Raw genomic sequence first — 15,121 nt, 5'->3', positions numbered from 1 at the left:
TTTTCTCAGAGGCTCCCCACAGGTTTTAACTCACTACCCAGAGTCATAGCCATCACCTGTAGCTGTACGTGCAGCAGTGCGTAGCTGTGTGTGCTCATCTCGACATCTATGTACAAAAACACCCGTTTTTATCAATCCACTGCTGGATGAGGGCCTCCGTACGCCCGTGCAGTTCATGAGAGGGGGCGGGCGGAATGATTATATGACCACACTTCACTACGCTGGTTATTGTGCGTTGATGTAGGTGGATGTAGTCGCATAGCTAAAGATCCCCCGTATAGCCTTAGCAGACTGTTGGGACGCGTGCTGTTAGCGAGCACCTATGAAGGCCGGCATGGCACACTAGGGGGTGGATGGCCAACACCACCCCTGGCCGCCTTTGTCTCCTGAGTGGCGATGTTTACACACCGCACCAGGTCCTCATTTTAGGCTGAGTCGACCTCGGGGAGGCTCGTGAGCGGGTCAGATAATCGTCACTGATGAGCGGGAATCGAACGCGGGTCGCCAGGTTCGAAGTGCAACGTAGAATAGCCTAGTTGCACAGTACCACAGTCAGTTTTGTTGGAATTTGCTTTCTGCTGCTGACAGCGTAGCATAGCCCGAAGACAACCTAGCGAGCGTGGCCAGTCGCCCGTCCACGCACGATCCAGGGCTCAAACTGCGCTTAACTTCCGAGATCTGACAACCAGGGTGCATTCCGCGCCGTTTGGTCACGGGGCATTTCTATAGAGGGAAGTCGTCGGTGTATGCGCGTGCATACCGAAAGTATCTTGTGTACGTACGCACACTTTTATTTCCTTATGATTTCCAACCCCTTACTCTCCTGTGAGTTATCGCCCGATTCAAATGAGATTCAAATCGGTGTATGACTTGTTTTTTTACTCTTGGAAACATCCACACTCTGCCGGGTCTGAGTTTGTTTAACGGAGCCGGGCGGAGACCAACACATGGCCCACGTCATTTACCGATAATGCCGCTGGATGTAATCATTATTTAATTTTATATCGTGTCATTCATGCTTGTTGCATCCCACAATGCTGCTGTAAATTAATTATATGCGAGGGCCAAAGCCTCTTGATAGCAACCGCCAAGTGAATGAAAACCCTCATAAAATGAATAAACAAATTGAGAAATGGTACAATAAAATGGCACAAAACAACAACCAAGTCCTGCACAACAGAGGAATTGGTCCATGAAGCCACATCCTGGATCCTTTGTGCAGGAAGTGTATTCATTTACGAAGGAGTCTTTTTTTCCCTTCTGCCTGCCGGTGTTCGTTGGAAGCTTTGCGGAACACAACTGGTTTTGCAGCTTCCAGGAAATGTCAAGTGTTGGGTTGAAAAGAGGAACCCAGAGTTGTCCGACAACTGGCATGCGACTGTGTGCGTGTGGGTAGCACGCCGAGCTATGAAACGCGCGACCCGGGTTCGATTCCCGCTCACAGTCGACACCTGTCCTGGGCCTCTCCTAGGTCCACTCGGCCTCAAATAAGTACCTTTTGCGATGTGTAAATATCGCCACTGGGGAGACAAAGGCGGTCGGGCGTGGTACTGGCTATCCACCCGCTTATGTACCCTGCCGGCCTTCATCGGTGCTCCGTAACAGCACTTGCCCCAACAGTCTGTGAAGGCTATATGGGGGATCCTTGCAGTTACAGTCTGTTAAGGTTATACAGGGCGTTTTTGTCTTTGCAGTCATACAGGTGTCTTCTGCAAAATAGCCTTTATATTTCAGTGTGTTGTCAGATGGCTTGATTAAACGGCTCTCAGTGCATTGCATTGAACGTGTTAAAATCTGTTGTGTAAAGGTAAATGCGCAACCCTGCAATGTCTTGCTCACGCCACTGCTGGCAGAAGGGCCCTCCGCTAGAGGGGAGCTTTAGAGAGCTCCCTCTGGAGGAAAGTTTTGGCCTCCACTTCCACTCTGGCCAGACGTTCTGGATGAGGCGGGAGCGTCCACGGTTTACCCCACCACAAGCAGCCTACTGAGTAAACTGATTGTGGTGCACCCAGTTATGCTGTGACAGAGGCGGGGATAGTTTAATAAACTTTCCCATTCTTTCAACTGACACTCGGGGAGATTCAATCTCACCAGCGACCTCAAGATTTAGCAAGTCCAGTGTGCTAACCATTACACCACGATAGGATTTGGCTGATAGAAAGGTGTTTTGTTTTTTCTAAGATTTACAAAAATGAACAAAAAAAACAGATTTTTTTCCACTTTTGGAAATTTAAAAAAAATCCACGTCTGCGGATTGCTATGTATATGTCATAAATACAACGTTGCACAACTTCCAAATTTAACAAGCTGTCAGTCCAGCCAGAGAGAGGTATTTTTGAGCACTGCTTATTTATTTGGTCTGAAGCTCCACAAACACGGGGCTGGTCTCTGTGGCGGCAGTGACAGCGGCAGTGCCGATGGCCTCAGGATCTGGGGGGGGCCTGGAGAGAGAGTCGTGCAGCGCAAGAGGCACTCGTGTGATCATTGATGGGGGGGGCAGGTCCCCCGAGGTCGGGGGGGGGGGGGTCCCCACTCGAATCTCTTTTTTGCTGCCCCCTGTGCCGCTGCTGGTGCCGAGATTGCCAATCGCAAAGTCCTCTCGCGGAGGGGGGAGTGAGACCCCATTCGTCGGTGCTGCTGTAAATAAGAGGCACTCTCTTGAAGCCCCACGACACATTGGGGTGAATAGTTGCCGCTCACATTTAAATGATAAATAAAATCTTTCACCAAATGTAAACGAATGTTAACCAAAGTCTTTGTATTCTTGCTTCTTTCGGTAAATTCACGTAGAAGGGGAATAATAAAATAATAAAAATCCAACTATTACATTCTCACGACGTTTCGATTGCAACATAAGCAATCATCATCAGGTGTGAAAACCACAGCAAGAAAATTTGAAAAAACGCCACTTTTTTCAAAAAATGTCTTGCTGTGGTTTTCACACCTGATGATGATTGCTTGTGTTGCAATCGAAACGTCGTGATAATTTTATTGTTTTATTTATATTTTATTATTTCCTTTCTACGTGACTTTCCCGAAAGAACCAAGAATATGAATCCCTGCAGTCATGAAAGCTTTAAATCGAAAAAAAAATCTAAGTCTTTGTGATACTGCCTTGACAGTGGTGTACAGAGACACATCAGTTATCCCTCTGCTGTGAAGAAGGACCATTGCCTGAAACGTCACCTATTGTAGCACCCCAGTAGTGTTACCAAGTTGCTTTTCAGTGATGGATAAATATCGTTTGCGTGTAATTTTGAAGTGGTAGGCCTCAACGTTGCCGCGGGGCCTCGTGAAGTAAAGTCATTGGACTGATGCAGCTTTCCCACCTCTGCTCTTAACAAGCAACTGGAATGGCAGCTTCCAATCGGATTACAGACATAGGTCACGTGGCTTCCTGAAGTTGTATGCTTTGGAAACCTAATCACTGTTCATCAGTAAGGCTTAAAAAAAAACTGTTTTCGTTGGCTTGACGGACTTCACCACTCAATGCCATTGCCGTACCGAGTTGCCATAGTTGCCCTTAGAAAATGCGTTGCTGATGACATTTGCCAGTGATGAATTCTCGAACATTGCCCCAGCGTTTCATGGCCGAGGCGGCACGGGTGGGGGCTGGTGCGGGAACCGTGTCATTAAAAGTATTTCTGGTAAAATGAGTGAAATCCACGAATTACCCAGGATTTGTTTTATTCTTAGAATCGACATCGGGACGCTCTGTCCTCTGCTGGAGTTTGCAGGGCACGTGACACTAAAACGGTGTCGTACAAAACCCCTAGACGCCGAGGCGGAACTTTTGAAATCTTGTTCAACATGTGACTTCCCTTGAAGACAGTTGCAAAGAGATAAATGATGAACCCACGTCTGCTTGCTTGATTTTTTCAAATATAAATACCGACGGTTTCAGATGTCATTTTGACCGTAAAAATAATTCATGGCTAGTGGTCAACTAACGATGGGAGCGCTCCCGAGAGGACGTCCGGTTTAGAGAGATGGAGTGTTGAATTGGCTCGCTTGCAGGTGCTAGGTGGATCGTGACTTTGCACAGCCGTGAGTGATTGACCATGGTTGATGATGATAACTGCAGAATTTCCGAAAGGGCCGTGTTTGGCTTAGCAATGTGATGCAGAAAACAGGAAAAAAACATCATGGGAAGGTCAAGTTGAAAAAAATTCCCCGGTGCATTCGTAAACACTTAGAGGCTCAGCAGGTTGAGCCTGGATAGCGTGTGGATGGGCACCCACCTTGTGCAACAAGGTTGCTATAACATGCTGCGAGGCTCTGTAGTGGGCAGCGAAAGGGCAGTGCAACAAAATCAGTTGTCGTACCGTACTCATGTTCACCCCCGTTTATGCTTCCCCACCTTCAACAGCCCGCGCTGACAAACCCGCCAGGTGCTCTCGAATAACCCCCGATGACCTGCACGGCATGGGGGGGTGGGGGGGAAGCCCTTCATCCAGCAGTGGATTGACAAAGGCGCCATTACATTTATTTGATTGTGCACGTTGCAGTCATTTACTAGACCACTCACAGTGCGGTCCGCATTAGGAGGAAGCAACAGCAGCAGGATTAGTACTTTGCAGCGGCAGCAGCAAACGCAGCAACCATAACAGACGCGGAATTAGAGGGGGCCGACAATTTTGGCCTGCGGGTTCGTGAGACTGCCTGTTCGTAGGCGCGTGGAAGTAAAGCGCCAGTGGTGGTGGTGGGAAGCTGTGGGAAAGCCTCTGAGAGCGTGTGGGAAACTGTTTCCTCCCAGCCCGGGGCTTTTCAGGGGAAGTGGGGGGGGACTGGTGTGGGTGTGGAGTTGGGAGTCAGGGGATGTGGGCGGAACAAAAATAATAATTTTCCCAAGCCGCCCAGCGCAGCCGTTTGTGGTGGAGGTACCGGCGATCCCCCTTTTATCCCTGGTTCGTTTGCTAATTTAGTTGTTGTTTTTAATGGATGAATGAGTTTGAGTGCCAAATTTGCGTGAAGCATGTTTTCAACTTCATAACTTTTTTTTTAGGTCTGATATAGGGAGCCCAGTTTTCTTTTGTACACATGCCTTTGAAATCCCACTCCCTCGCCCTTCCACCACTGCTCGCCCTGCCCCTCCCCCGTCACCACCACCATCACCGCCACCATCGCACTGCTCCTTCCTCCCTGCTTCCGCCGGCCGCACTGTGCCGTCTGGAGGCGTTGCTTCCTGCGTGCCACACGCTGCCTCCCCGTGTCCCCCCAGCGCCCCTTTCCTCGTGATTTCTTCAGCGCTGTGTCCGAGCGTGCGACTCTCGGACACATGCGGAATCAAAGCTGCCTGCCTGGCGACTCTTCCTAAGATGATGATCCTCTTGCGTAATCATCATTAGCCATTTAACAATTGCCAGCCCCCCTTTCCTTGTGTTTCCACAAATGATCACAATTTGGCGACGTGATTCGATCCAAGGATTGCTGTTTTTGCCATCGTGGTGCGCTTTGGAATCTCTATCAGCTGCGGGGTTTTACGTGAAACGATCACATACCACATGTGGTCATTATTATCAGGCATTATCCATCCACTGCTGGATGAAGGCCTCCTCAAGCCATCGCCACGTCTCATGGTCCCACGACATAACAATCCGTCGCTCCTGCGCTGAAGCCAATTCCTTTGTTCCATATTTTGCAGTAGATGTGCTCTCAGGCCTGATCCATTGTTTGGCTGCTGCTCTGTCGATAGTCCTGACCACGCCCATCATCCCTTGTAATGGAACGATGTGTTCTGCTTAAACGCAACTCTCAATACGATGTCTTTAACTTACGTATGTTCTCTAACCAATCATTTCCCTTTCCCATCTCTCACTCTAATTCCAAGCACCCACCCCCCAGTGCTTCTTTGCACACCTATCAGCTTTTGTTTGTAATTGTCATTGTCAGTGACCAGGTTTCTAATCCATGTGATTGTGGATTCTGACGGAGATGATGAAGGTGATGATGATGATGATGGCGGCACAGGCCTTCAGTGGTGACAAGCACCACGTCGTTGCTCGTTCGAGCAGTGGAAGACTTAACGAACACTCGACCCTGACCCAGACGGTTCCTGACCCCTGCCTCTCTCTGCTCGCAGAAGAGGGACCCCGCTCGCAGCTGGCGCGCCTGGCGGACGGCCTGCGCTGGTCGTACGGCGCCGGCATACTGCTGCGGCTGGGAAACATCGCGCGGCTTGAACTCAACTACTGCATCCCTGCCTGCGTGCAGCCGGGAGACAGGTGGGGAACCGGCGCTGACCAACAGTGCCCCATTCACGCGTGCACACAAGTCGTAGAAGGCGCCGTCGCGTCTTATTCGTAACGGTCGCTTTGCTGTGGCTGCGAATGCACCGCTTAGAATTATGGGTTTAATCGCTCAGGCTGTGTGTTTCACCCTCTCTATCTGGGAGTTCGCAATGGCTGTGTCAGAGACACTCAGCTGGCAGCACACAGATTTCGAGTTCAATCTTAGTTGCTGGGTGTATCACCATCAGAGTTTTGCTATTGGCCCCGCCAAATAAATTGGGCCTGCACCACTGAGGTCCTGGCTACTACCTGACGCTGTTAATGCACCAGCACATCATAGAACGTTCTCGGCCATTGAGTTCACGGTGGCTGTCTTTGAGACGCTGGCGCCGCTGAGATCGTGCAGTCAAGTTCAATGGCTCGGTGTCTCTCTCGCTCACAAGGGGTTCATTAGGTCAAACACGCCGCAAAAATGGGTTTAACCAAACAGTGCATCCACAGGATCTTGCATTGTACCGTTGGTCGGTTACAATGATTTAAAATGTATCTCAATGCTCTCTATGTATAAGGGTTTAATTTGTTTAAAGTAACAAAACATTTATTTGCGTCGCATAAGTTTTGCTTTGGCTTCAACTGCTCAAGAATACATGCGTGGTGCTTAGTCACGTGCTATACACAGTGCATACTTTCATAGGGCACCCATTTAAGTGTGAGCTCATTGTGGGAAATTCCACGTGTCGGAATCGCAAATGCATTGGACGCAACGGTGAAATAGGCTCGTTTATGTTTGCGCACACCTGCTTTGCCGGAACATTTAGAAGCTATGAAGGCCCAATCGTGGGATGTTGACGTCAAACTCTGCGATTATTGGGTTCCTTGCACTTGTGCCGTGATTTCGTTACCGTAGGCATGAGCATGCGTGTGCATTTACTCTATAGCGAGGTGAGTATCCATTCCATTGCTCCGGGGAGACGTTTGTCCCGTAGAGTAGCCTTGTAAAGATTTACTCCTTCCAAGGTTCGATGAATTGTCTCGATTCAGGCTCACGATTCCACTCAAGAATAGATTCTTCTTTGCCCTTGTGACGCTTGTAATATCTGTCGTCACTGCTGTATGGAATCAATGAAACACACTACCGATTGCGTACAATATTTAATAATAACTGATAAAAATTAATACAACAATTTACAGATCCCTTTATCGATATATTACCCGATGAAAAAGCCCTCTCCATGCTGTCGGAGTCATTGACGGTTGTTTGACCATACTTCACCACGCTGGTCTGCAGCGTGGTGAAGTATGGTCTGCTGCTTACATTTGCCGTAACTCGGTATCGAACTTAGGCCTCTACTAAGTTAATGGCATCACCGCTCACCAACCATACATATTAATTAAAAATAAAAGATTCTTACGCACACAATTGGATTCCAAAGAACACAGGATGAGATGTTACTATCCTTTGTGCGAGCATAAGAGTACATTCTACACGATGAAATTGATTAATCTCTCTGTAACCGTAATGTAATACAAATGGGCCTCCAAATCTGTGCGGTCAATAAATATTTGCGCAAACGGTTAGAATTAACGAGGTGGCGACGATCATTACTCTCACAAGCAGGGTGATGGGCGATGAGCTGCCCCCTATGAGGTGAACCAGATGTCCCTTGAAGCGATCTCCGAGTAGGCTCTGCCATATGCACTTCCGTGGGCCCTACTCTTAACACGAAGGACCACACCGCGCTGTGGAATGGATTCTTCGAATCCTGACATGACGTGGAGAGCACATTCAGGATAATATTTGTGGGGAAAGAGGATATTTATTATTATTGGGGCGCTGCGGCTGCCCTCACTTTCACAGCACGCTCCATTTAAAGAGACCCACTGGTTTTACTCTCAAGTGGAGCGTAGCGTGCGCTGGGGAATGCCTGAGCCAGGTGGAACCTACCTGTCTGTTGGAGGCTTAAGGGCAGTCAGATCCTGTTTGCCTATTGGGGGTGAGGGCGGGGGAGGAGGGGGGAGGGGGTGAGCAGGGGAGAGCGCCGTCTGCAACGTGGCCCCCGTTGGATTTTCACGATGAGACTGTGGCAATAATGCAAAAAAATGTGTAAATAACTCCTGTAGATTTGGTTTTGTCCGAGTTTGAGACTGCTACTGGGAAAGAACACTTAAAAACTAAGGTTATTTGCATGTTTACGGCACTCTAGGGTGCGACGTCTTTGGCAGCGGAAGGGCAGTACAGCAAAACATAATGTTGTACTGTAGTTCTGTGCTCCAGCATGTATACGCTTCTCTACCTCCCCCAACCCACGCTGACAAAGCGTGGTGAAGAATGCTCAAGTGACCCTCACGACCTCTACAGGTGTGGGTAAGGCCCTAGTTCAGCAGTGGAACGCCATTCGCTGAAAAGTTTGAACTTTTTCTTGCACAAACCGAGCCCTCTCGTCTGCCTTGCCTTCGGCGTTCAGTGCCCAGCGGTGCTGCGAATATAGCCTCGGCGGAGCAGTGCAACCATTGAGCAGGAACCCAGCATGAGTCAGCAAATGCGTGGGCCCTTCAGCCGGATGGAACCCAATACCTTACCAATGAATAGAGAAAGGGGAGGGATTTTTTTTTTACTGGTCAAATAGCTACCCGGCAGCCAATATGAAAGGGCATGTTGGCTGGGAGGACGGAGGATGTAGAAGGATGGCGGGTGGCAGGTGGCGGGCGGTCGTGCATATTCGCCGCTGTGGAGGGGAGGCGAGGGTTGACGGATCGCACAAAATGTTGGGAAACTTCCTTCCCGTGGGCGCTGAGGAGCCATATCCTGGCTTGCCGGGAAAAAGCAGTGCAGAAAAATGCAGGCTAATATATACTGTCCCTTCTGTGTGGGATGGAGTGTCTCCCCTCGCACACGTCACTTTTATGTGGGCGCTCCAGTTTGCTTCCATATGTAGAAACACTCATTAATTGATACTCTTAGTTCTTTCGGTAAAGTCACGTAAATTTGCTGCAGCAAATCTACGCGGCTGTGACGGTCCCACCTGATGACGGAGACTTGTGTTGCCTCCGAAACGTCGTGATTTTATTGTTTTATTTTTTATTAATTTTAATTTCATTTTTTACCTACGTGACTTTACCGAAAGAACTAAGAGTATGAATCCTTGCAGTCACGAAAGCTTCAAATCTAGAACTCATTAATTGGTTTAAAAACATTTATATAGAGGACTGCAGACCTTGGGCAGTTGTTCGTGCCTGCTTTCCATCTGGCTGTCATCCAGCTTGTCTCTCCTTCCTCGGTGATGAGAGATGCAATTTGATTAACAACACGATTTAAAACTCAACATTTATTATTTTATTATCTTGCATTCCTGCACAACTCGGATTTTCCAAACACCCAGGCACTGCCTGTCATGTTTCCTGTCGAAATGCAATCTGTTGGTCTGCTTCATCCGTGTACTTGTTTTGTGACCTGGCGTTTTGTCTCGTGGCAAACTCCTAACCACTGCTGGCGTGCTGTATTCCCACTTGTATGTGTATATATGTACATGCACAGCCCATGCGTATTCCCACATGTTCATGTACAGCCCCTTTTGCAATCCACACCTGAACGAGGGCCACCCCTTGCCGAGTTGTGCGGGCGTTTTTTTGATCATACTTTACCAAGCTGGTCAGCGCGGGTTGGTGAAGATGGGGAGCTGATAAGCGGGAACGCAGAAGTACAGTGCAACAATAGATTGTTGCTGCACCTCCCTCTCGTCCACCACGCCGCCCGCGTCCTACAGCACCCGTTCGTTAACATCTCTCCACCATGGCGAGATGTTAACTACCTCGCCGGGTTGGCAGGTGGTCATGGGTTCAAATCCGACCCTGACGCCTGTATATTTAGAGTTTGCATGTCTCTCTCTCTCTCCCTGTGGTCACGTGGATTTTTCTCCGGTTCCTCCGGGTTTTCCCTCCCCATTTAGAAACACGCGGTTGGAGCATTTGGCTGCTATAAATTTCCATATGCTAAGCCACTTCATTGGACGATCATTTGTAGCCAGGTCGCTTCTGAAAAAGAGCTGTATAGCTCAGTTGGCCTTCCCTAGTAAAATAAAAAATAGTTTAGTTTATACTCTCTGGTTCTTTCGGTAAAGTCACGTAGGTAGAAATAAAATAAAACAAATCACGACGTTTCCATGGCACCACAAGCAATCCTCATTGGGTGGAACAACCACAGCAATAAAACATGCTAAAGTAGTAGTTTAGTTTATGCATGGTGGTCAACCCCCCCCCCCTCTTAAGCTGCATTATCCAGACGTGACCCTCCTTTACTTCCGGGAATCTGGTGAGATCGGGCGCATTCCGGATGATTTGCTCGCGAGCATGACTTCATGTATACGTTGTAGATATTTTCTTGGCAGATGCGTGTTTACCCAAGCGAGCCCTTTCACCATTTTAAAAGAAGAAGAGAACAACATCTCTCTGATTTCGTGTGCCTTGCCCCGGACAGCATCGCGGCACTTGTGAGACCTCTGATGGCTGATGGTCAGCCGTCGGTCGTTTCGCCCGAGTTTGAAAATGAACGCTCCTTGACGAGGCTTAAGCACATTGCGGGAAGGGGTGGAGGGATAGCCAGCTATAGTTTGTCGTACAAGGAAACCTGGCTTCGCTGGATGTGTAATTTCCATCTTCCGGCTCATTTCCACCGATGTAGATGGGCTTGGCACAGAATGAGGAAGCTGACAAGGGTATTGACTTTCATATTATTACAATGTATAATGTAATAGATGCAGTCGCTATGACCCATAGCATGTAATATTACTGTTCAGTCTTAACTATGAGGTGTGTTCTTAATCTCACGCTCATTCATTTAATTAGAAAATACAATAAGGCAATTTCCCATGATAAGAGCAATTTGTGCTCGGTGCGACTGTCATTTCCTGTAAATGCTCACGTGTCCACCTGCCTAAATGCCTCTCGGTCCCCAGCGAGTCGGATAAGCGACGTGGAACTACACCCGTCGTGGTGGGCACTACGTCCACGTTGCTCCGGCGACTTTTTTAAAAACCTCCCGATTTATTGGGACCAACGATCGCCAAACAGGGCCCTCTTTGGCGGTCCAATCCGGGGACTTCTAAACTCGTTGCCGTGCCACCCAGACCTGACTTGGCAGTGGCGGCAGCTTGGCTCGCGGCCATATCTGACAAGTGGCCTTGACGCCATTGCCCTTTCCTCCTCTGTACACGACGTGCCGTTTCTGGGAAGGGCTGTTTGTGCTGCGGTTCTGGGGGGGGGGGGTGGAGGTCGGTGCAGGAGGTGGTGATGGTGGGAGGGGGTGGCTGGGAGAGGAACGGGGGAGGAGAGTGGATTTTTTCCTCTCCCCAACCCCCGCCGCCTCCGAATCTCACCTCCTCCGCCATCCCCACCCCACCACTCCCGCCGCTCTCCTCCTCCGCACGCGCTCTCTGTGAGTGTAGAGGAGGGGGGTGGGTGTGCCGAGTGGCCTCTTGAGTTGCAGGTCACAGTAAAAAAAAGTTAAACTTCAACTTGCTTTTCCTGCTGCTAAAGGTCCGGTTTGCGTAACTCGTCGCCTTTTGCGCCACGAACGAAAAAAAAACAAGCGTCGCCTCGACGGATCCCTCGCCCGCTGAAGTTTTTTCGCGATTGTGCTGCGAGTACCTCTCCCGTGCGTTCTCGGGCTGCGTGAGCATCACGTCCGACGTTTCGCTGGGGGGGGTTTCGTCCCAACGCTCAGTGCAACCCGGCAACACGTCGGAGAACTGCCACAGTGGAATGTTTTGACGAAAACAAATAGAGAGCCCTCTCATTCATCGACCACGACGTGCGTCCGTGTCGTGAGCGGCAATAACGCAACGGCGAGCTTGGAGTGCTTCTAATCCCTTAGCTTCCCTTTCGAGTTTTTTTTCTTCTACTTTTTCTTAATACTTTGTTTAAACTTTAGCTTTTAAAGTTCACCTCGAGAAGCGTGGTGACAAGAAAGAAGGCGTTTCGACATTGCTGCTCCTCCCTGTGGTATATTTGTTCAACCGTTTTCACTACCACTTCCTTTTCGCCCCCCTCCCCACTCATACCCCCCCCCCCCCCGCTTATCTTGGTCATACTTTGCTTTGTGTCCTGGCATTTTGTCCCCTGGCCAACTCCTGACCACTGCTGCCGTTCACATGGCTTTGTTGTTTTCCCTCCACGTAGTGCGAGTGTACGCGCGCTCGCTCCTTCGGTCCCCTTTGGCGATCCGAAATCAGGGGTTCTAGATTTGAAGCTTTCGTGACTGCAAGGATTCATACTCTTAGTTCTTTCGGTAAAGTCACGTAGGTAAAAAATGAAATTAAAATTAATAAAAAAGAAAAATGAAATTATTTTATTTAATAAAATAATATTTTTTTATTCTTTTTATTTCATTTTTTACCTACGTGACTTTACCGAAAGAACTAAGAGTAGGAATCGGGGGTCTTTATTTTATCCGGGAGAAATTCCGATGAGCTGTTAAGCTCTTTTTCACACACACACGTCCTGTAGGGGCGGGAGTCACAAAGTTGACGAAAACAAACAATATAAAACAAAACCGATTGGAGTGCATCCAACGCCGGATGAGGACCGTGCCACAAGTCGCGGGTCGCGGGCGTTACATTGACTGAACTTCACCGTGCACTGGTCAGTGCGGGATTGGCGAAGGCGGGCAGCACACATGTGGGAGGCGAGTGCGGCGCGTTGGGTTTTTGCCGCACTTTCCGCTGCTGCCCGCAGTGTAGCCCATTTCACGCGGTGGTCGCCCATTCAAGCAAAGCCATATACAGGGACGCCTCTACTTACAAACGAGTTAAGTTCCAGTGGTCTGTTCCCCAGTAGATTTGTTCGTAGGTCGAACTTTACTCTTGTCGATTCCAAACGTGATGTACGGCGTGTACACTAAACACTGGGAATGGCTTTAAAAGTTGTATAATTTCCTGTAGATGTAGATGCCACTGGTTCTGCATGTTCTGCAGCTGTAGATGCCACCCCCGCCATCTATTGCGCGGTGGTTGAACTTACGACTCTCGATCCAGACAGGTAGCTGGACATATGGACATATTTATTCGCTTCTCTGAAAGTTCCTAAGTAGAATGTTCGTAAGTAGAGGAGTCCCTGTATACAGCCTCAGCCTGCTTAACATTAAAGGCCAGCTTGGGCAAATTCTGGACGATTTTGGTCATGGAGTGTTTTCTCACGCTGAACCCATATCAGTCCGTGGAATGAAAAAATGTGTTGCATTCTTAATCACACCAGAAATACCCTTAAATGTGTCCAGAAAGCGTCGCTGAGTTTCAAGACATGTTTTCAAAGAGGGTCACTGCTCCATTGGGATGTTTAGCCACTTCCATCAATCATGTTTGGCTTCGTGTGGGAGGAATTGGATAAAGTAAATATTTATTTCAATGGTGCTACCGTAGTCAGTGAGCATGGGGCAGTCCAGCAAACATCCGTTGTACTGTAATTCTATGCGCCCACGTCTACGCTCCCTGCATCCCCAATCAACACCGGAGTAATCTGGCATGAAAAAAAAAACGTACGCATGCGAGACAATAACCAGGCTTTGCACAGATGGATTTAAGAATGAACAGCTCAAATTTCTGCATAGCGTTGTTAAGTCCATTCAAATGACCCTTATGACCTGCACACCTTGGGGAGATCCTCATCCAACAAAAGGCCATACACAACACAGCCCCAGTTTGAGATGCACCTTTTGGTTTGGAAAGCATCGACGGTTGCCTGAAGTATAGCCTGCGCTCTGACACAGGAATGTGGCATTGTGCACAAGCGTGTGTACCTGTCGGCGTGTAACCGTGTAACCGTGCGCGTCTCTCCGTGCGTTGTCGTGTGTAGGATTTGCGACGGGATTCAGTTTGGCGCAGGAATCCGCTTCCTCTAAGGACGCACGCACACCGCCGTACGTGACCACCCCCGTGCGACGTGGACCCCGTGGCGTCCGCCCCCCCGCTCCACACACCACAGGTGTCTTCAAAGCTGCCCGCGGGAGTGTGCATTTTGACAGCCCCCTTTTATTTAGCGACACGCAATGAATGCCCGAGCAGAGGTGAAGTTAGTGGGTTAAGCGCGCGCGGTGAGGAGCAAATATACGTAGCATGCAGGCCTTTTGAACAATCGCACTGGCTGATGGGTTTTCTCGGATGAAAGTGTAAGGTCTTTGCGAAGAATTGAGGCTTGCTCGTGTAAAGTCAACGGCCTTTTATTAACCCAGGTGAGAGTCCATCGCCAAATTGTTGCCTGTTGTGAAAAGGGAAACTGATTAACAGGAGTGGCGATGTGAGCTTGTTTATTTTTGCGGTTATTTGTCACTTTCAGAAAAATCTTTGGTTTAATTATACAACACTGGCGGCGCTGCTTAATGGTCTACTCATTAAAACATATATATATCTTTGGAAACTCCCCCGCAAAATTCTACAAATTGTTACCCTTGGAATCCCAACCTGTGACTTTGTTGCAACCTGGGCCGGTGGGTCAGTGTTACTGCTAGGCCATTGTGGTTGGGCCATGCAGCTGCCCCTAAACATCCAAAGTGGGGAATGTAGAATCGTGTGTGCGCGTTCACTTTGCCCCAGTGTACGAGCACAAAAAAAAACCCTTTCGAGGGTCTAAATGAGCAACCAGGGAGATGTGAACTTTCGACTCGGGCACTGGGAAACCCCAAACGTGTTTTATCCCAGCCTCTGCGGAAGTCCTGCGCGGTCGCAGATACGGGCGTTCTGCAGTCATTTTCCCTTTTAACTTATGCACTCATCTTGAAATTAATCGGTGGAATGAATCGTATTGAAAGTTACGTTCAAGCCAAATATTAAAAGTGTTTCTCTGTTGTCAAAGGCAAAGTGACACTCAATAAACACAAACCTACCAAGCTCAAGTCTTCCTGC

General features: G+C 48.8%; 1 protein-coding gene across 1 annotated transcript in view; it reads left to right on the top strand.

Annotated features, from left to right (window-relative positions):
• The window catches only part of SAMM50 (SAMM50 sorting and assembly machinery component), a 49,048-nt gene extending 33,942 nt beyond the window's left edge, over positions 1 to 15,106 (top strand). Inside the window, exons 14-15 of the mRNA XM_078601622.1 lie at positions 6,083 to 6,224; positions 14,076 to 15,106. Coding sequence (XP_078457748.1) covers positions 6,083 to 6,224; positions 14,076 to 14,121 — 188 coding nt within the window. The 3' untranslated portion in view covers positions 14,122 to 15,106. The remainder of the gene's footprint in view (positions 1 to 6,082; positions 6,225 to 14,075) is intronic.
• The last annotated feature ends 15 nt before the right edge of the window (positions 15,107 to 15,121 follow it).

The sequence above is a fragment of the Lampetra planeri genome, chromosome 16 (genome assembly GCF_965212315.1).
Source record: "Lampetra planeri chromosome 16, kcLamPlan1.2.h2, whole genome shotgun sequence".
In the NCBI taxonomy this organism is placed as follows: domain Eukaryota; kingdom Metazoa; phylum Chordata; class Hyperoartia; order Petromyzontiformes; family Petromyzontidae; genus Lampetra; species Lampetra planeri.
This window is presented reverse-complemented; position numbering and strand designations above follow the sequence as displayed.